The sequence below is a fragment of the Bos indicus genome, chromosome 16 (genome assembly GCF_029378745.1).
Source record: "Bos indicus isolate NIAB-ARS_2022 breed Sahiwal x Tharparkar chromosome 16, NIAB-ARS_B.indTharparkar_mat_pri_1.0, whole genome shotgun sequence".
In the NCBI taxonomy this organism is placed as follows: domain Eukaryota; kingdom Metazoa; phylum Chordata; class Mammalia; order Artiodactyla; family Bovidae; genus Bos; species Bos indicus.
In genome coordinates, this window is record NC_091775.1 from 42,495,911 (window position 1) to 42,517,090 (window position 21,180).

The 21,180-nt window shown below is 52.0% G+C and overlaps 1 protein-coding gene across 17 annotated transcripts; it reads right to left on the reverse strand.

Annotated features, from left to right (window-relative positions):
• Positions 1-1,856: 1,856 nt before the first annotated feature.
• On the reverse strand, positions 1,857-18,983 carry MIIP (migration and invasion inhibitory protein). Of its 17 annotated transcripts, XR_011560802.1 has the most exons (13): positions 18,842-18,983; positions 16,618-16,801; positions 16,069-16,404; positions 15,729-15,893; positions 15,549-15,630; positions 12,209-12,317; positions 12,069-12,121; positions 11,233-11,362; positions 10,985-11,081; positions 9,747-9,881; positions 9,343-9,449; positions 8,630-8,741; positions 1,857-3,143 (listed from the first exon to the last, which is right to left on the reverse strand). XR_011560802.1 is itself a non-coding variant. In XM_070768203.1 (12 exons), the coding sequence occupies exons 2-11, from the start codon at positions 16,729-16,731 to the stop codon at positions 9,360-9,362; spliced, it is 1,311 nt and encodes a 436-aa protein (XP_070624304.1). In that variant the 5' UTR covers positions 16,732-16,801; positions 18,842-18,983; the 3' UTR covers positions 1,857-3,143; positions 9,343-9,359. The 17 variants fall into 17 exon arrangements, 15 of the variants coding, with proteins under 15 accessions (XP_070624304.1, XP_070624305.1, XP_019832271.2 ...); XR_011560803.1 differs by lacking the exon at positions 10,985-11,081; XM_070768203.1 differs by lacking the exon at positions 8,630-8,741.
• Positions 18,984-21,180: the final 2,197 nt, after the last annotated feature.

A 21,180-nucleotide genomic window follows, 5' to 3' on the forward strand; every position in this document is an offset into this window, starting at 1 on the left:
GAGAAGATCCAATGAGCCCAGCAGGGCCTCATTGAGAGGCACAGGAAGGTGCAGGCCGAAGCTGGCTCCCTGAAAGCTGGTTTCCAGGGGTGGTGAGGGTCAGGGAGAGCCCATGGCCAGGCAGGAAGGCCAAGGACAAGCCAAGTTTGGGCAATAATCCCTGAAGGAGGAGGCAGATGGAGGCTTGTGTAAACCCCACGCCCACAGACACTATCTTCCAGGCTGTGTCCCATACCATCCCACGCCCCTAGACTTTGAACCCAAGGATTCCTGGAAGCCTTAATGGTTTCTAGGCCTCTGAGTCTTCTGCAGAAGCATTCTCACCCACCACCCACCCAACTCTCCCGGACCTGCAGGCCTACAGGAGCCCACGCCAGCAGGGACACTCGGGCAGAGATCTTTATCAGTCATTCACTGGAGGAAGTCCCTAGAATTTCCCCTCTCACCCTCTCTCAATTCTGTGTTTCAGGCCAGGTGAAGCAGACTGCCCCCAAACAGGACTTCTATTTCACAGTATACAATGAGCCCTTGTTTTCATATAATACTATCTCATATTTATGAAGCACTTACTAAGTGCCAGTTACTATGCTGAGCATTTCATTACCCCACTGTCTCATTTACTCCTCTACACACCCCTGTAATGTAGGTAGCATTACAACCATATATATATATATTTTTTTATTTATTTATTTTTGGCTGTGCTGGGTATTCATTGCTGCGTGGGCATCTCTCCAGTTGCAGCAAGTAGGGGCTGCTCTTTGCTGCGGGGCATGGGCTTCCCGTTGCAGTTGCATCTCTTGCTGTGGAACACGGGCTCTAGGGCGCCCAGGCCTCAGTCGTTGAGGCATGTGGGCTCAGTAGTTGCTGTTTGTGGGCTCTAGAGCACAGGTTCAGTGGTTGCGGTGTACTGGCTTAGTTGCTCTGAGGCATGTGGGATCTTCCTGGACCAGGAATCGAATCCATGTCTCCTGCATCACCCAGCAGATTCTTTATCACTGAGCCACCAGGGAAACCCTACAACTTCCATTGTACAGACGAGGCTCAGAGAGGCTCACTGGCTTGCCCTGAACTCCAGGCCTCAGCTTCAAGTCCAGTGCTCTGTCCATGCAGCCGGCACTGATTCCACACAGACCCAGGAGAGTGCTCCTCCGCGCTGCAGGTAGACTTTAGCGACAGGAGCCAGGGAAGTTTATCTGAGTTCGTTGGGAGTGGGAAGGATGGGCAGCTGGGTCTCCCAGGAAGGATTCCCACTGCTCTGCACCAGATCTGGGACCTGGAAAATTCTCAAAGCTCCCTGCTTCCCCTTCCCTCCCGCTGAGATGTCACAGCTCCTAGAACAGTCTTGTCACCTCGAGAGCTGGGTCCTTCCAGCGTCTTACCACACAGTGGGGCCTGGGGATCTCTTGAGTTTCAGGAGCTGTGTGAGGGGGCATTTCTAGGGAGGGAGGGAGAAGCCTCGTGGCCTCTGGCCACAGACAATGAGGACCTGAGGGAGAACACCTTGTGGTAAGGGCTCAGCCTGGTGCCACAACAGGGGGATGTCCCCAAAGACCACCTAAGCCACTGGCAGGCACCTATATTCATCACTGGGACCAACCTCATGCCACCCCCACCAGCCACAACATGGTCCCTTGGGGCCCAGGCTTCCCCTCCTGACTTCCTGCACAGTCACAGCCCACCACCGTCACACCCTGAGGCGTCAGCCATGGGCAGGGCGCTGGTCGCCACAGCCCCGTGGCTGACTTAAGCCCTCCGCCTCCCGGTGGGCAAAACCCTCAACCTGGAGAGCTGACCACCGGCACATTCGCTGCACGTGCTCTGAGCCCAGAAGGAAGAAGCAGAGGGAAGAGCCAGTCTTTCAATCAACCAACTTGCTATTTTATTCCTGGTTCCTTCTAACCTCCCAGGGGAAGGGGTGAGCCCAACAGAGTGAATTCAGAGAGGGCAGGCCCCTGTACCCGTTAGAATGATGTTGGTCTCATGACAGGGTGGGGTGGGGGACAGGAAGAGCTGATGACAATCATGAGTCTTATCAACCTCTTCTCGGGCCAGCCCATGGGCAGCCCTCCGCCTGTCTAATCTTCTGTCCCTCTCTCTCCCTGGGACTATCACCCTGTACACATGCCAAAATGAGCCAGAGGTGTGGTGAAGTGCCCAAAGTCACACGCTTGTTGTTCAGTCACTCAGTCACGTCTGACTCTTGGCGACACCATGGACTGCAGCATGCCAGGCTTCCCTGTCCATCCCCAAGTCCCAGAGCTTGCTCAAACTCATGTCCATTGAGTTGGTGATGCCATCCAATCATCTCATCCTCTGTCATCCCCTTCTCCTGCCTTCGATCTTTCCCAGCATCAGGGTCTTTTCCAATGAGTCAGCTCTTCGCATCAGGTGGCCAAAGTATTAGAGTTTCAGCTTCAACATCAGTCCTTCCAATGAACACCCAGGACTGATCTCCTTTAGGATGGACTGGTTGGATCTCCTTGCAGTCCAAGGGACTCTCAAGAGCCTTCTCCAACACCACAGTTCAAAAGCATCAATTCTTCGGCACTCAGCTTTCTTTATGGTCCAGCTCTCACATGTGCACATGACTACTGGAAAAACCATAGCAGTGACTAGATGGACCTTTGTTGGCAAAGTGACGTCTCTGCTTTGTAATATGCTGTCTAGGTTTTTCACACAGTTTGGAAGCAGGATTTTCTATCCTGCAGCTTTACTGAATTTGTTCATAGTTCAAACAGCCTTTTTGTAGAGGCTTAAGGGTTTTCTATATATATTCTATAAATCTGCAAATAGAGACGGTTTTACTTTTTCCGTTCCAACTCAGATGCCCCAAATGGGAGTTGGAGGGGCTGTCTGAAGCCGTCTCTTTGAAGCCACGCTCTGTGCCCCTCTCCAGGTCAGTCTTTCAATGCAGCTCCCCAGTTGGACCAGGTCTGACCCACAAGACTGGGGCAAGCCAAGTAGGAACTTTGGTTGCAATAAAATGTACATCCTCAGAACGTCAGGATGCTATGCTCAAAAGGCACCTGGAGAAATGATCCTGGAAAATCCTGTGCTTTGTGTTTCTTGGGCCATGAAAGGTCCACCTCCACGAGGCTGGAGAAGCAGAAGTGGTCTCTCATCCCATCAAGGAGAACCATCTCCTACAAGGCAACCAGGAGATGTTTCTGTTCTTTGGGAAGTTGGAAGGGTCCCTTGGGGAACCAGCTGGGGCTCGTTTGTCTCCACACACTCCCTAATCTTCTCACCAAGGGCCTGGGACTCACGGCTGCTGGTGGTTGAGGAATATGTCACAGCTGTTCCCAGTCACTCCCTACTTCCCATTCAGGAAGCCAGATACCCGACGGGGGTGAGGGGGCAGTTGCTAAGCAAGACCTATGACAGTCTGCCTGGGACATAGGACAACATGGTGTACAGAAAACCAGGAGTAGTTACAGAAGCTACCGAGCACCTCTGGTGCCACATTCTTAGGACACTTTCCACATCCCTGTGCTGCATGGTCTCCATTTTCCTAAGACCTGGGGACTCATTCACTCATTCATCAAATACCTATTTATTGCATGCCCATCATATGCCACATACCAAGCTAGGAGAGAGCTGAAAACAAGGCAGGCCTTGCTCCTGCCCTCGAGGAACTTTACAGTTGAGTGTAATGGGATAGGTATGGGGACACAGAGGTGGGACCTGACTCAGGTGCCTCGGCCAATCCTGTGGGCTCAGGGAAGGGCTCTGAGGAGCGGACCTGGAAGTTGAGGCCTGAGTAGGAGTTTGGAGGATAGAGAGAACTCTGAGCAGAGGGAACAGAACAGGGTGGATGAAGGCCCAGGAGAAGCCAACAGGTTTAAGAGCCAGAAAAAAAGCTTCAGCAGGGCTGGAGCCTCACATGGGAGGGATGTGAGCCAGAGAAGAGGGAAGCAGAGGTCAGGCCTGGCTCCAGCATTCTTCCCAGCACTTCTTCCATGTGCGGGCTCTTCGCAGTCCCAGCACAGGGAGGGGGGCTCCGTGGGAAGTGACCTGTTGTCTGGTTCACCACTGCATCCTCAGAGCCTGGCATAGCGCCTAGCACAGGAGCTCAATGTATGTGTGATGAGTGAATTAATGAGAGAACGAATGAACCAATGGCCAGTGAGAATCTGTGTCTCTGCTGTGACACAGCCAGATTCCCTTGTTCCTATTTCTAAATGATTGACATCAATTTTGGAAGATGCCAGTGATCTTCAGACTTCCCAACCTGGAGACCCAGCGAAGGGACTGGGACTCACCAGGGAGTGTGACTTTGAAATCTGATGTGGGGCCTAGAACCTTCACAACAGCATTATCGACTCAATGGTCTGAGCAAAGTCCAAGAGACGGTGAAGGACAGGGAAGCCTGGAGTGCTGCAGTCCATGGGGTCGCAAAGAGTTGGACACCACTGAGCAACTAAACAACAACAAAAAAGATGATCTTGCTTTTTTCTTTTGGGATTTATGCCAACAAACAATGACACTATTATTAAGCATGTAAGGTGTCCAACCACAAGAGTCCTTTGGTTTGGAGAAATGAAAGCACCCTTCCCATTGCCTTTAGGGACTTTCCATGTGGCTCAGTGGTAAAGAATCCGCCTGCCAGTCCAGGACACCTGGGTTTGATCCCTGGGTGTCCTGGAAGATCCCTTGGAGAAGGAAATGGCAACCCACTGCAGTATTCCTGCCTGGGAAATCCCATGGACAGATGATTCTGGCAGCTACAGTTCATGGGGTCACAAAGAATCAGACACAACTGAGTACACAACTCCTCTCCTCTCCCATCACCTTCATGATGCAAGTGGGAGCTCAGGCTAGAGGGAAAAGCCAAATCCTGAAATACAGTTTAGTCACTATTTTTGAGAAAACAGGAGGAAAAAAAAAAAGTTCCAACTAAGAGAAAAATACCACCTCTGCTTAAATTCTAGCAGGGGAGAGGGAGACACTAAAGCAATGAACCTCATGGGTAGTAATTTAATAACATATAAAGGGGACTTCCTTGGCAGTCCAGGAGTTCATGCTTCCATGGCAGGGGGCATGAGTTCGATCCCTAGTTGGGGAACTAAAATCCTGCATGCTGTACAGCACAGCATGGCCAAAAAAATTTTTTTAAAGGAAAACACACACGGGCTGGGATGGAGGAATTCAGGGAAGTGCAGTGTGTGATGGGGCGGATGCATCTGAGGGGTCCAGGGATTCAGGGAAGGCCCTCGTGAAAGAAGAGACTCTCCAGCTGAGATGCACACCTGGAAGGGGTGGAGGAAGCGGGGCAAGAAGAGATCTGGACATCCCCTAGGGAGGGAGGGACAGCCTGGGAGAATCAGGAATGGCTTGCCTGTTCGTGGGAGGGCAGAAGTGACCATGATGGGGTGCAGGTGAGTGAGGCAGAGCTGGAGACGTGATGCTCTGTGCAGGGCCTCTCTCCCTGTGATCTTCATCCTTGGGGTCCCTCAGGTTTGAAAAAGCCTGTTCCCCAGCCTGCTCATTCAGAGTGGATCTGGAGCGGATGCGTGGGCAAGACAGAAGCCAGAAACCTTCTAAATGTTCAAAGGAACGGTCCTTCCAGAGAAACCACTGGCCTTGGTGACTTAACGGCCTAGCACTACAGTCTGGACTTTTATGCGAGAGAAATATTTCTATCTCATTCAAGCTGTTGCTCTTCTGGGTTGGCTAAACTTAGAAGGTGATCTCAGCTGTCTATGTTGTCATTTTGTTTGACAGAAGGTTTCCAGATTCTCTTCTGCCTCCTGCCAAAGAATTTCTAACAAAATCGCTGACTCCCACAGGCTCTCTATTCTTTTTAAATGATTAGTTCGATTACTGAATTTCTTAACTTTTGCACCAGATGAGTACCTTACTTGCCTCACTCTAATGTCTAACTCTGGGTTTCACCAGGTGGCATAATGTCCAAGCTGGTGCTTAATTTTTTAAAATTATGATTTGCTTATTTACTTGGCTGTGTTGGGTCTTAGTCGTGGCACCCAGGATCTTTATTGCATCATGCAGAATCTTTTCATTGCACCCTTCTGGCTCAGGAGGTGCAGCTGTCGGGCTTGGTTAGCCCTCGGCATGTGGGATCTTAGTTCCCTGACCAAAGCAGATTCTCCACCACCACGGAAATCCCACAGGCTTTCTTGAATTAAAATCACATGTGTGAAAACAAGAACCAAAAAAAAACCAGTCCAACTCAAAACTGGGCAAAGGACTTGAATAGACATTTCTCCAAATAAGATAGACAAATGGCCTCTAAGCCCACCATCACTAACATCATCAGGGAAATGCAATCAAAACTACAATAAACAAGATACATCACACCCATTGGGATGGCTATTATAAGAAAAAAAAAGGCAGAAAATAACTGTTAGTGAGGATGTGGAGAAATTGGAACCCTTATGCACCGCCAGTGGAAACATAAAATGGTGTAGCGGCTCCTCTGAAAACAGTATCACAGGTCCTCAAAAGATTAAACACAGAATGACCCTACGATCCAGCAATTCCTCTCCTAGGTTTATACCCCAAAGAATTGAAAGCAGGGATTCAAAGAGACATTTGTACACTCATGTTCACAACAGCATTATATACAATAACAAATGGTGGAAGGGACTCAAAGGTACATCAGCAGATGGATGGATAAACAAGATGTGGTCCATCCATACAACTAAATACTTTGCAGTCTTAAAAAAGGTAGGAAATTCTGACACTTTACAACATAAACCTCGAGGACATCACGCTAAAAGAAAGACGCCAAAAAAAGGAACAAAAAGACAAATACTGCACAATTGCACTCAGATGAGGTAACCTAGTCAAATTCATAGAGATGCAAAAGAATGATGGTTGCCAGAAGCTGGGAGGTAGGATGGAGAAAGAGTGTTTAATTGGAGCTCTGCTCAGATGGTAGAGAAATCTTCCTGCAGTGCAGGAGACCTGGGTTCGATCCCTGGGTCAGGAAAATCCCCTGGAGAAGGGAATGTCACCCCACTCCAGTATTCTTGCCTGGAGAATTCCATGTACAGAGGAGCCTGGCAGGCTACAGTCCATGGGGTCGCAAAGAGTCAGACACAACTGAGCCACTAACACTTTCACTTTCCAGTTTCGCAAGAAAAAAATAATTCTGGGGATGGTTGGTGGTGAAAGTTGCAAAAAGTATAAATGGACTTTAGGGCCACTGAATTGCATGTATAAAAGTGGGAAACTTGTGTTTTTGGTTTTTTGGGCTGCAGTAGATTTTTGTTGCTGCACGCAGGCTTTCCCTAGATGTGGCGAGCGGGGGCTACTCTTCGCTGCGGTGCTCAGGCTCCTCCTCGCAGCGGCTTCTCCTGTTGCAGGGCGTGGGCTCTATGGTGCACCAGGCTCTAGAGTATAGGCTCAGTAGTTGTGGTGCATGGATTTAGTTGCTCCAGGGCATGTGGAATCTTCCAGGAGCAGGGATCGAACAATGACCCCTGTATTTGCAGGCAGATTCTTATCCACTAGACCACCAGAGGGGCTTCCCAGGTGGCGCTAGTGGTAAAGAACCTGTCTGCCAATGCAAGAGACGTTAAGAGATGTGGGTTTGACCCCCAGGTCCAGAGGATCCCCTGGAGGAGGGCATGGCAACCCACTCCAGTATTCTTGCCTGGAGAATCCCATGGACAGAGGAGCCTGGCGGGCTACAGTCCATGGGGTTGCAAAGTCAGACACAACTGAAGCAACTTAGCACACACACACGGACCACCAGGGAAGTTCCTATTATGTTACATTTTATACAACTGAAAATAAATTTTTAAAAAATTAATTTTAAAAAATTACATGTAGAAGAGACTTCGTTTCTTCAGATACTGGAATCAAGTGGCAAACCATGGCCTGCTGCTCAAAGTGCCCACAGACACGTATGCATGATCACAGACACATTTGGACTTGAGAGTCTCTGGAAAGGATATGTGCTGGCCAGGTAGCCCTGTGCCTACCACTCCCAGTCACCTTACCTGCCTGTCTATGGAAGCACTGGAGGTTAGAACTCCAGACGGAGTGAGGGAAGACTCAGGCCAGAGTTTGTATTGCCTGTTATTGTTGCCAATGGCCTGGGAGGTCTGTGTGTCCATCTTGCAGGGATAGAGCTGGTGAAGTCATGACGTGGAGGACAGTAACACTCACCCAGTATACCATGCGCCCCTTCACGTCTCGACTCCACGTGACTAGTTCTGTCCAATGTACCACAAGCAGAAGTGACCTGTGTCATTTGTGGGCTGAAGCCACTGGTGGAGCCACCATTGGTCTGGGTCCCCGAAAGACAATGTCAAAATAGAGGTCCCACTGTGACCCATGATGAACAGGTAGTGTGAGCAAGTCAGCAAGAAATAAGTCTTTATGTCAGACCACCATAATCTGGGAGTTAATTTGTCGCTGCGGCATAACCTCACTTATCCTAATACATGTGCTGTGACTGGCGGGGAAAGGTTTTCTCAGCTTCACAAGCTCCAGGTGGGAGCCACAGGCCACAGCCCTAGTTCCACCCCTCTAAGCTAGAAACCTCAGAAAAAACACATGCCTTCCCTGGCCTTAGGTTCCCCAGGTATTCCATTTTTATCCTACAAATTAGAAAGTTCATATTATTCAACATATAGGGGGAAAGACAGGTGCCACTTACTAATTCAGGAGGGCAGAGGTGAGCGCTTGCCTCTGACTTGAACCCTCCTGGCCTTTGGTTTCCCAGGTGTCCCTGCTGGGGCTCTGAATCATCCATGGTTTCTAGGGTTGGGCTTGAGATGGAAATAAAGGAGCCAGGGGACCCAAGAACTTTAAGAGCATTCCTTTATCACTGAATCCCGGTGTCAGGGGTCAAGAGGGGAAGGGCTCATTCACTCCCCACTGTCACAGCTTCAGCCTCATCTACAGGGGCCAGCCTGAGACCCCAAGCCCCTTGCTGAGGGGGCCTTTTAATGCTGACCTTGACCCCAGCCTGCTTGGGGGACCCTCACCCCCAAAACAGCCACACTCAGTGCTGGATCCACCCCACCCGGCACACGCTGTCAGAGGTGTCCTTCCTCAGATGAGGAGGGCCAAGCTGAGGCCAGGGCACCTCCGAGGTTCTAAGGGCATCGGCAGGACAGACCCGGCACATGTGGGAATCTAGGGCTGCAGGGAGCACTGAGCTTTACTCACAAACGTGTCACAGAATCCCCTCACCCCAACCCCAGAGTCCCCTTCTGTGTCCCCAGGAAGGAGACAGGCCAGGGCCCCCAGCCTAGGAAGGAAGGTGGGGCCTGAGTCCACCTCCAACCAAGACTGGGCAAGGCTCCCCTCTCGTGGGCACCCCTGCCTGAGGGGAGAAGCTGAAATGATGGCAGGAGCACCGTTCACCTCCAAGTGGCCAGTCCTCAGGGCTTCGGCTTAGGGGAGCGGGGCCGAGGCATGGAGGAGGGTTCTGACCAGATTGGGGTCGGGGGTGGGACCCGCGTTGGCACAGCCTAGGGAATGAAGAGAAAGGTGTCAGAGGGGGCCTCTTTGGGATGGGTTCCCCCCATATGCAGCCTCATCCCCTTCTGGATCTCAGAGTTGGGGTCAGCTTCCAGGGCACGGTGGGGTAGCCAGTGGGGAGCAGTGGAGACTGGAGAGGTGCTGGGGGTCAGGGCCAGGGAGACGGGAGCCCACAGAGAGAGGTTTCCAGGTTCTGCTCTCCCCCACCCCCAATCCCTCCCCCAGAGACTCTGCAGTCCCCAGGCTGCTCCAAGGTGTCTGCCCCTCCCAGGGCACCTTGGACTTACCAGGTGAGGACAGCTGGTGGCTGACAGCTTCTGATGGTGGGCCTCAGGGGAGACACTGGACCAGAGGTCCAGGGTTTTGGGGGCTGAGCTTTTCTCAGACTTCGGAGGGATAATGTCCCAGCCCAGCAGGCAGTGCTGTGGAGAGCAAGGGATTAAGGTGCCTGGCTGGGGGCGGCGCTCCTCACTGACCAGGCAAGCCCAGGGAAGGGCTGCACCTCTCCTCCGGGACTGGCAGCCTTCTCTAGGACAGGGCTGTGTCCCCCATGAGGGTGGAGGGACCCCCCCGCCCCCGCAAATAATCACAGTGTCCCTCATGACTGAGGCTCCCCCAGGGCAGAGGTCTGTGTCCACCACTGTCCCCCCGGGCCTCCCTTTCCTATCCTGCGGACCCAGACCACAGATGGGTGGAGGGAAGGCCGTGGATGCTGATGGAGCACATCCTGTATGCCAGGCTCTGCTCCAGGCCCCTAACAAGTACTGACTCACTGACCTGGCCCCCGCCCACCCCATAAGCCTGAGGACAGTACACTGGACCCATTTTACAGATAAGCAAACTGACTTTCCTCAGTACTCCTTCTCCTCGCTTCCATTCCAGCATCCCTGGCCTCAACTGGGAGTGAGTGGGATCCCCACTGACCCCTGTCCTACCCAGGAGACACAAAGGGTGGCTCTATGGGGGAGGCATCATGGAAGTATAAGACCCCAAGTTCCACCTGGCTGACCATGGAAAAGGCACCTCCCCTCTGCCTCAGTCTCCTCATCTGTAAACTTGAATAACAGCAGGACCTGCACTCTCTGGAGAAGGAAATGGCAACCCACTCCAGTATTCTTGCCTGGAGAATCCCATGGACAGAGGAGCCCGGCGGGCTACAGTCCATGGGGTCACAAGTGTCGGACACGACTTAGTGACTATACCACCACCACTGCACTCTCTGTTGCTTGACCCCACAAGATAAACCCCCTGAGGACTGTGCACACAGCACACAAAAGCATGAGAAATCAGACCCTTCTGCATTATGCCAGCTCATGGGCAGACAGCGGGTGGGTGGGGAGCCTGGCCTCCATCAGGGAACAGGTGCAGCACAGGTGACGTGAGTGGCCCAGTCTCAACTCCAGAGACTGGGGTCCTTGAGCCCAGTGTCGCTGTGTGGCTCTGGGACAGTCCCTGGCCCTCTCTGGGCCTCAGGACACATCTGAGGACTGGGCCAGACAGGGGGCAGCCCTACCCCCATCCTCACCCGGGGCAGCGCCAGCGTGTCGGAGGCGTCGAAGCTCTTCCGCCGGTGGATGCGGTGCCGGTGTGGGGGATCCAGGACGGACAGTGGGATGCTCACCCTGGGGGGTGGCGACAGTGGGGGCACTCCTGCAGGTCTCTCCAGGCTTCAATAGCCTGACCTGCCCCCTCAAGACCACGGGTCCCAGGCTGCTCCCCTCTGCTGCTGCCCCTGCGACTCCCCTGGGTGTCCTGCCCACTCAGGCCACTCACCTGACCTGCGCTGGCTCTGCCAGGGTCCCCGCACCCCGCTGGTCCCGTGGCTTCCTGCACAGGCGGCAAGGGGTGCCAGGATCCGCAGGCACCAGAAATAAGCGCCGGTTGACACGGTAACAGTACACACCTGTGAGACCAGAGAGGAGCAGAAGTCCCTCCTCAGCTGGGGAACCTAGACCCCCCGGACCCCAACCAACAGGCCCACCAACCCCTGCACAGCCCCGGTGGCCACATTCACAGGCCCGCCCACATGTACATGCAGCGTGCACACATACACGTGCTCACACACGACACTGAGCACTGCTTTCTACTCAAGCATGACACACATGTGCACACGTGCTGGCATCTTCATACATTCAAATGTTATCTATGCACACGCAGAGCGCTGCTTCATGGAGTCACATTTGTGGACATGTACGGTGTGTTTATACTTGTAATTACGCACACACACATATGTCTGCATGAATACGCCTCACACACACATACACATACATGGATACAAACACTACGTTGTACGTACAAACCCACAACATAGACTCAGATGCTCACGTGACTGAGCCGGACTCCCCACCTCAGATGACCCACATGCAGAGAGGAGAGGAAGGGGGTGGGGGGCATGTGGGAAGCAAGGCAGGGGAGAGGCTGGCAGTGAGTGCACAGGGCTGGCCCTACTCCCCATGAGGCCAGGCCTCAGCTCACCCCCACCCCCTACCCAGGGCTCACCATCCCCTGTCGGGACACCAGGCTCCCTCCCTGAGTCCTCAACATTCAGCTGCCTCCCCAGGCCCCCAGGCCTTGGCTGGGCTCTGGGGTAACCAAGTGTTTACACTCACATTCGTGGTCCCCCTCCACAGCATCACTCTCCTGCAGGCCTAGGAACTGGGGTCTGTGAGGGCGAGAGGGTGAGCAGGCCAGAGCATGAGGGCGAGCAGGCCTGAGCCTCCCTGCCCACCCTGTGCCTGCCCCTGCTCACTCAGGGCCACTGCAAATACACTCCTCCTTGTTGGCTTCCCGGAACTTCTGTAGCTTCGAGAAGAAGGCCTCAGGCTTGCTGGTGACGGGAAAGGTGTTGTCCAGGGACCCTGGGGGGACAACGCACAAAGGAGCTGCTGTGTGGCCAAGACTCAGGGGGTGCTCGGCACTGGCGATCCAGGCCACTGAGTCGCGTACAGACCTGGAGGGGTCCCTCAACTCACGTGACACATGCATACCCAATCATCTATGCAAAAAGTATTTATAGAGCGCCTGCTACAAGCCAGACACTGTTTCACGTGCTAGGGAAAGAACAGCAACCTAGACAAAGCCCCCACCCTTTTGAGGCTTACATTCTAATGTGGCCACAAGCCAGTCGCTAAAGAAACCTGAGATACAAAGTGGAAAGGTGACACCTATCAGGAAGTAAGAGAGAAAGAGAGTCAGGAAACTGAGCTTGGAGGGCAGAGGGGCCAGAGGGAGCTTCGCTGAGGATGTGACACCTGAGTAGAGACCTGATGAGGGAGGGAGGGAGCCATGGGGACATCCCAGGCAGACAGAAGAGCAAATGCAAAGGCCGTGGGGCAGGTGTGTGCTGGTACACTGGAGTTACACTCAGGAGGTGGAATGGGCAGAGCGGTGAGAGTAGAGGAGTTGTGACTGGGAAACTGCTGATGGGTTTGGGGACAAGGAGTGATATGATCACATCAGCCATGTGCTTTTAGAGTACTCCTCTTCTGGCTGCAGCAAGGTGAGAAGAAGCAGGCATACCAGTTAGGGGACTACTGCGGGCATCCTGGGGGAGACAAGATGGTGAATTCTAGAAATATGTTGAAGGCAGGGCTACCAGGATGTATGTATGAAAAGGAGAGGAAAAATCAAGGCTGATCTCCAGATTATGGCCATTAGCACCATGAACAGAGCTGGGGCCAATAGAGATAGGAAAGACTGCAGGAAGGTGGACCAAGAGCCGTGGAAGTCAGGACCTTGATTTTGGACCCGAGATTAGTCTAGGACACCTAGTGAGCCAGGCAGAGAAGAAAGTCAGATACACAAGTCTGGAATTCGGAGGAGCAGCATGGGTTAAGTGGGTGAGAAGAGGGCAAGGAGAATCTTAACACTGACGGGGTCTAGGGGGTTTGGAGGTTGGAACAAGGAAGTAGATCCGGCAGAGGAAACTGGATGGAGCTACCAGGGAAGTGGGGAAGAGCCAGGGGGGTGCCCAGGTTTGGAAGCCAAGGGAAGAAAGAGCTTCGGGAAGGGAAGAGGGAGTGGCCGCTGTGTCCATGCTACTCAGGGGCCAAAAAGTGTGTGGACTGAGAACTCAGCTGGGAGCTGGTAACACAGTGGTCACAGCTAACCTGGGGTGGTGTCAGGGACTAAAGCCTGATTTTAAGAAAAAGTCAGGGAGAGAAACTGGAGATGGTGAATCAAGATGGCTTTAGAGTTTCATGATAAAGAAAAGCAGAGAACATGGGTATTAACTAGAAAGAGGAGGGGAAGTCACAGACTTAACCAGTTCTCATTAATACTCCCAGATTTACCCCAGCCAGATGTGAGACTTTGCTACGCTTTTCAGTCTCTTGGCCCTCAGCCTTCTCATCTGTCAATGGGGACAGTAATAGTATCCACCTGATCAGATGATTGTGAAGAGTCAAGAAGTTAATGGTAGGAAAGCTCTTGGGACAGGGCCCAGCACAGGACAAGCACTCCGTGAAATCAGTTCTCATTAATACTTCCCAGTGTTCATATGCTGATGGAGCAGAATGATGGTGGAGGGAGGACAGGAGAGAATTACAGGAAGCAAGAGCTTTGGGAATCAAGAAGGAATGGGGCCAAGCACACAAATGCACAGACAGGCTGGAGACAGGAGCTCAGAAAGGAGAGAGGTGCACACAGACACAGGGCAGGAACAGGGCAGGCGCCTCTGCTTTCTCAGAGACAGGAAGCAAGGCAGTGAGCTGGCAGACAGGGACTATGTCCCCTCTGCAGGGGCCCAGCAGCCCCACAGAGCCCCTGCCTTGTGGCAGGAACTCAACCTCTCTGAGCATCAGTTTCCTCCTTCATGAAAGTGAGGATCCAACAGCCCGAGCTCTGAAGGCTGTCCACTCACTCCTTCAACCACTGTTGGTGTGCTGGCCCTGTTCTAGGCTCAAGGAACACAGCAACAAAAAGACAGCCAGGCCCCTGCTCCAACAGAGCTCATGAGCCAGACCAGAAACAGCAAACAAGACGATTTCTGAGAATGAATGAAGGAAGAACACAAAAGTAGCTGATGCTTACAGGCAAGGATGCAGGGGCGGCGGTCCTCCGACCTTGTGCTCGTGCAAGGCGCCTACCATTTGAGCTGAGTGCTCAGTGATGAAAAGGAACCAGCAGGTGTGAATCTGGGGAAGTGCATTCAAAGCAAAGGGAAGAGGGACTTGCATAGCAGTCCGGTGATTAAGGCTCCATGCTTCCAATGCAGGGGGCATGGGTTCAATCTCTGGTCGGGGAACTAAGATCCCATGTGCTGCACAACACCACCAAAGCAAAGCCAACAGCAAGTGCAAAGGCAGGTGGCCATGAGCACACAGCTGGTTCAAGGACCAGCAAGGAGGCCCATGAGGCTGGAACAAAGAGTCAGACGGTAGATGGTTAGAGGTTATGTCACCGGGCCAGTAGAGGCCAGATCATACCTCAGAAGTCTAGATAACAATTTTGGATTTACTCTAAGTGCTAGCTTCCTAGGTGGTGCTAGTGGTAAAGAATCCGTCTGCCCAATGCAGGAGATGTAAGACACCTGGATTTGATCACTGGGTTGGGAAGATCCCCTGGAGGACGGCATGGCAACCCATTCCAGTATTCTTGCCTGGCGAATCCCATGCACAGAGGAGCCTGGCGGGCTACATGGGGTCGTGAAGAGCGAGGCACAACTGAAGTGACTTAGCGCACACACTAAGTGCTAAGTATTCTGAATGACATGATCTGATTCCCAGGTTTCAAAATTCATTCTGGCTGTTGAGTCAAAAATGGATGATAATGGGGTTGGAAAGAGGCCAGAGGCCAGAGGGTGTTCAGCCAGGAAGCAACTGAGGCTGCTGGGGGAGTGGGGGGAAACGTAAAGAGATGATACCAATACAGTTTCCCAGGGCCTGGCACACAATAAATGCCAAAAAAATAAGGCAGCTCTCATTCATGCAACAAACACTCGGTGAACACCGTCTCTGCTTTTCACTGTGCCAAGGGCTGAGGCACGAGACGTGGTACTGAAGATGCTCCCACCTGGTGGGGGCTCAGGCAGGTGCATGAGCAAGCTAGGGCCCCCACCCCCAATCTCCAGGCCCTGGGGAGGGCCACACCTGCAATCCAGTCGTAGCCCAGGTAGGGTCTCAGGCGCCAGCTCTTCTCAGGCACTGGAGACTCCTTGTTGGTCACTCTTGGCTGAGGAGGGAGGCAAAGAGGGGCAAGGTTGTGCCAGCAGGCCCAGCCCAAAGGAGGCCCCACCTTGAGGGGAGGAAAGGGGCTATGTCTTAACTTACACTCTGACGTAGGCCCCAGGGTTCAGCTGAGGGCTTGGGGGCTGGAGGATAAGAGTTTGACCCCCCACTCCCCCCACCATGTGGGACTATGAACAAGTCTGTCCTCTGAACCTCGGTCTTTCCATCTGCACAATGGGGCTGGTCACCTTCTTCCCAAAGTGCTCTCTGAAAAAGTAATGGCCACAACTTATCAAGCACTCAGGCTGAGCAGGACATGACTCACAGCACCTCCCAGGAGCCTCTCACCCTGGAAGGGAGGCTGCCTGTGAGTGCATCTGTCAAAGGGGAAACTGAGGTTCAAGGAAGCCCCATCAATGGCTGCCCCACTCTCCCACATTACCTTGGACAACTTGCCCTGTCGAGCCAAGATGGACCTCAGGGCCTGGGCCTCCTGGGTTCCTGGACTGTCCAGCTCTGCTGAAAGCTCTGGGTCACTTGAGTCTGAGATGGCCAGTAAGGGAACTGAGTGGGGCCTCGGTGGGCCCAGGGACTCCCGGTATAGGCATGTGGCAGGTAGGAGAGAGTTCATCCCAGAGCTGGCGTCGCCAGGCCAGTACCTACCACAGGGGTCACCAGGGTGGGCATCTTGTGGGCAGGAGGCTCTCGAGGCAACTGAGGACATCTCTTGGGATGATGGCATCTCTGAGTCGTAGCTGCTGCTCGAGTCCAGGCTCGACTGGAACAGAGAGGCTTGGTCACCAAGAGGCTGAACACAGAGGCTCAGCCTCTGCAGTGTCCCAGGCCGTACCTTCCCATGCTGGAACTCACTCAAGTTTTCTCATCATCAGTAAAATGGGTGCACTGCATAAGAGGACCTGGAAGGCCTGGATTCTGGCTTAAGGGTTAGGCAGCCCCTCTCTCACCCCTGGGACTTGGTCAAGGTGCTTACTTCTGAGGCTGCCTTGGCCACGGACCGCCGCACGGCATCCTGCCTGACCCACAGTTGCCGCAGGAGCTCCAGGTTGAGCTGCCGCAGCTGCACTAGGTCCCTGGTCTCCACCATCCTGGGCTTTCCACGACAGATGTCACCGACTCCCGGACCACAGACTGCCCTCAGGGCTGGGTTCTCCTACCTGAAGCCAAGACAGAGAGCATGACAGCACTGAGGAGGCTGCCCTTCGGAGCCAGAGTCAAATCCCCACTCTGATATTCCCTAACTGGGAAACCTCAGGCAAGTTAATTAACCTCTCTGTGCCTCAGTTTCCTCATCTGCCAAACAGATGATAACAGCATGAACCTCATAAATATGTTGTAAGGACTAAAGGAGGTAATGCATATTATATCTGATGGTCCAGTGGTTAAGACTCCACAATTCCAATGCAAGGGGCATGGACAGATTCGATCCCTGGTCAGAAAACTAAGATGCCACACTCAGACCTGCCAAAATATTTTTTAATTAAAAGAAAATCTTAGCCCAATACCTGGCACACACAATGAGCGCTCAATAAATGCTTATTATTGTTAAACTAGCCAGAGCATGTTTCCTGACATGTCAGAAGAGATTAATCTCTCTCCTCTAACAACCTTAACTATGAAATTATGACTAGTTTAATTTGTAGACATCAACCCTGAATATCGGAGAAGGTGATGGCACCCCACTCCAGTACTCTTGCCTGGAAAATCCCATGGACGGAGGAGCCTGGTAGGCTGCAGTCCGTGGGGTCACTAAGAGTCGGACACGACTGAGCTACTTCACTTTCACTTTCATGCATTGGAGAAGGAAATGGCAACCCATTCCAGTGTTCTTGCCTGGAGAATCCCAGGGATGGGGGAGCCTGGTGGACTGCCATCTATGGGGTCGCACAGAGTCGGACACGACTGAAGCGACTTAGCAGCAGCAGCAGCAGCAACCCTGAATATTCGTTGGAAGGACTGATGCTGAAGCTCCAATATTTTGGCCACCTGATGCGAAGAGCCAACTCACTGGAAAAGACCCTCATGCTTGGAAAGATTGAAGGCAGGAGAAGGATGAGATGGATGGATGGCATTACCAACTCAATGGACATGAGTTTGAGCAAACTCTGGGAGATGGTGAAGGACAGGAAAACCTGCCGTGCTGCTATCCATGGGGTCACAAAGAGTCGGACACGAATGAACGACTGAACACCACCACCTTAATTTGTAGTGGACAATTAGGGCAAGTCTACAAATGTAAAACATTATAACTTTCAAATTCACACAAATCAGATTTCTGAAGGGACTCGTCCTTCTCTCCTGCCCTCCCTTCTTCTTTTTTAACAAATGAAGAAGTTCAGAGAAATTAAAATACTAGCCCCAAGTCACACTGTTTGTAGTGGCATAGCCAGGATTTGAACCCAAATCTGGCTCCAGAGTCCATGGTTATGACAACCTTTCCCCAAAGTGTGGAGGGGGGCCTAGGAAGCCACCTCCTCATTCTCCAGCCTTTGGCCTCCCAGGGATCTGGGCTCAAGGACACACTGATGCCTCTGGAAGAGACTTCAGCCGATTAGGGGAAGAAGCTTCTTCTCTCTTGAGCTCCAAGCCGATTCCTCCAACTACAAATTCAGTCTCCCCCAGTACACACGATCCCTTTCTAACACTGGGTCCAGTCAGACACCCTGCTGTCAGAAATCCTGCCCTGACCCCAGCCCTTCCACCCACACTCCTCACCTGTGGACCACCCACATTGGGGCCCCCTCCTCAAGGCCCGGTTGCAAGTGCTAAAGCAGAGAGACCCGCCCCCCACATACACCCACCCAGGGAAGGGAGGACAATGGAGATGCGAGTACAGGGGTGGGTGGTGCAGACAAGTGGGGGAGACAGCCTGATTCCGGTCCCCGCCCTCATCTAACTGAACGACTTTGGGCCTCCATTTTCGCACGGCGTTAAAGAGAGAAAACCTCCGGCTCTGGAGGCTCTCTGGAAAGCTATAGCTGCGCCAAGGCGACAGGAAGGCAACGTTCTGAAGAGACACACATTGGGGCAGCGGCAGTGCAGCTGAACGCAGGGGCGGAAGGTCCCCTCCCAGGAATGGGAGATTCGGCCTCCCTCTTCTTTCCCATCACGGGACCAGGACGTTCCGTGGAAGTGCACGTGGAGCACTCCGTCGAACCACTGCTCTCCAACCCCGGGCCTGCCACTTCCGCACTCACCGCTGGGAAGTCGGGGAATCAAGCTGCCTGCGACAGCCAGCGCTGCCGAGAGTTCCGCCAGGCCCACCCAACGCGTCACCAACTGGGGGCGGAGCCTGATCCGGGCGCCCTGATTGGCCAGACGTGGAGCGGAGCCGAGACGCTCCTGGGAGCCGTTACTTCGCCTCAGAAGCTGCAGTTTCAACATTGGGGCGGGGCTCAATGCTGATTGGTCAATTCCGAGACCTGGTACGGTTGTCGGAATGGGGCGGGTCCCCAGAAGACGGGCTCCGATTGGTCCGGACAGTTCAGTTCAGTTCAGCTCAGTCGCTCAGTCGTGTCCGACTCTTTGTGACCCCATAAATTGCAGCACGCCAGGCCTCCCTGTCCAACACCATCTCCCGGAGTTCACTCAAACTCACGTCTATCGAGTCGGTGATGCCATCCAGCCATCTCATCCTCTGTCGTCCCCTCTTCCTCCTGCCCCCAATCCCTCCCAGCATCAGAGTCTTTTCCAATGAGTCAGCTCTTCACATGAGGTGGCCAAAGTATCGGAGTTTCAGCCTCAGCATCAGTCCTTCCAACGAACACCCAGGACTGATCTCCATTAGGATGGACTGGTTGGATCTCCTTGCAGTCCAAGGGACTCTCAAGAGCATTCTCCAACACCACAGTTCAAAAGCATCAATTCTTCGGTGCTCAGCCTTCTTCACAGTCCAACTCTCACATCCATACGTGACTACTGGAAAACCCATAGCTTTGACTAGACGGACCTTTGTTGGTATAGTAATGTCTCTACTTTTTAATATGCTGTCTAGGTTGGTCATAGCTTTTCTTCCAAAGAGCAAGCATCTTTTAATTTCATGGCTGCAGTCACCATCTGAAGTGATTTTGGAACCCAAGAAAATAAAGTCTCTCACTGCTTCCATTGTTTCCCCATCTATGTGCCATGAAGTGATGGGACTGGATGCCATGGTCTTAGCTTTCTGAATGTTGAGTTTTAAGCAAGCTTTTTCACTCTCCTCTTTCACTTTCATCAAGAGGTTCTTTAGTTCCTGTTTGCTTTCTACCATAAGGGTGGTATCATCTGCATATCTGAGGTTTTTGATATTTCTCCTTGCAATCTTGATTCCAGCTTGTGTTTCATTCAGTTCAGCATTTTGCATGATGTACTCTGCATATAAGTTAAATAAGCAGGGTGACAATATACACCCTTTTGGTACTCCTTTCCCAATTTGGAACCAGTCTGTTGTTCCATGTCCAGTTCTAACTGTTGCTTCTTGACCTGCATACAGATTTCTCAGGAGGCAGGTAATGTGGTCTGGTATTCCCATCTCTTGAAGAATTTTCCACAGTTTGTTGTGATCCACACAGTCAAAGGCGTTACAGCAATCAATGAAGCAGAAGTAGATATTCTTCTGGAATTCTGTTGCTTTTTCTATGATACAACAGATTTGGCAATTTGATCTCTGGTTTCTCTGCCTTTTCTAAATCCAGCTTGAATAGCTGGAAGTTCTCAGGTCACATACTGTTGAAGCCTCGCTTGGAGAATTTTGAGCATTACTTTGCTAGCATGTGAAATGAGTGCAATTGTGCAGTAGTTTGAACATTCTTTGGCATTGCCTTTCTTTGGGATTGGAATGAAAACTGACCTTCTCCAGTCCTGTGGTCACTGCTGAGTTATCCAAATTTGCTGACATATTGAGTGTGGCACTTTCACAGCATCATCTTTTAGGATTTGAAATAGCTCATCTGGAAGTAGGAAAGAATTATGAGATGTCTCTGCTTGGAGGAGGGAGAGATAGCCTGTGGGTAAGATATGAACACAGATAGCTATGATCTAGTCTGTAAAATATGGGCAAGTTTATATGGCGTGTCTACTTTATGACAGGTATTTTCCATATACCAATGCGTGCCAACCAACCTCATAAATGTGCTTTAAGATGAGTATTATTGTCCCATTTTACAGGCAAAAAGAAAAAAAAACAAGGCCATGAAAGATGAAGTGACTTGCCCAGAACTTTTTAAAAACAATCAGTGTGCTATATTCAAAATGGATAACCAATAAGGACCTACCATATAGCAGAGGACCCTGGTGGGCTATGGTCCATGGGATCACAAAGAGTCAGACACTACTGAGTGACTACCACCTTCGCCTCAGTTCATATAGCACAGGAACTCTGCTCAATGTTATGTGGCAGCCTGGATGAGAGGAGAGTTTGGGGGAGAATGGATACACGTATATGTATGGCTGAGTCCCTTTGCTATTCACTTAAAACTATCAAAACATTGTTAATCGGCTATATCCTAATACAATATAAAAAGTTAAAAAAAAAAAAGCAATCGGTGTAATTCCCCAA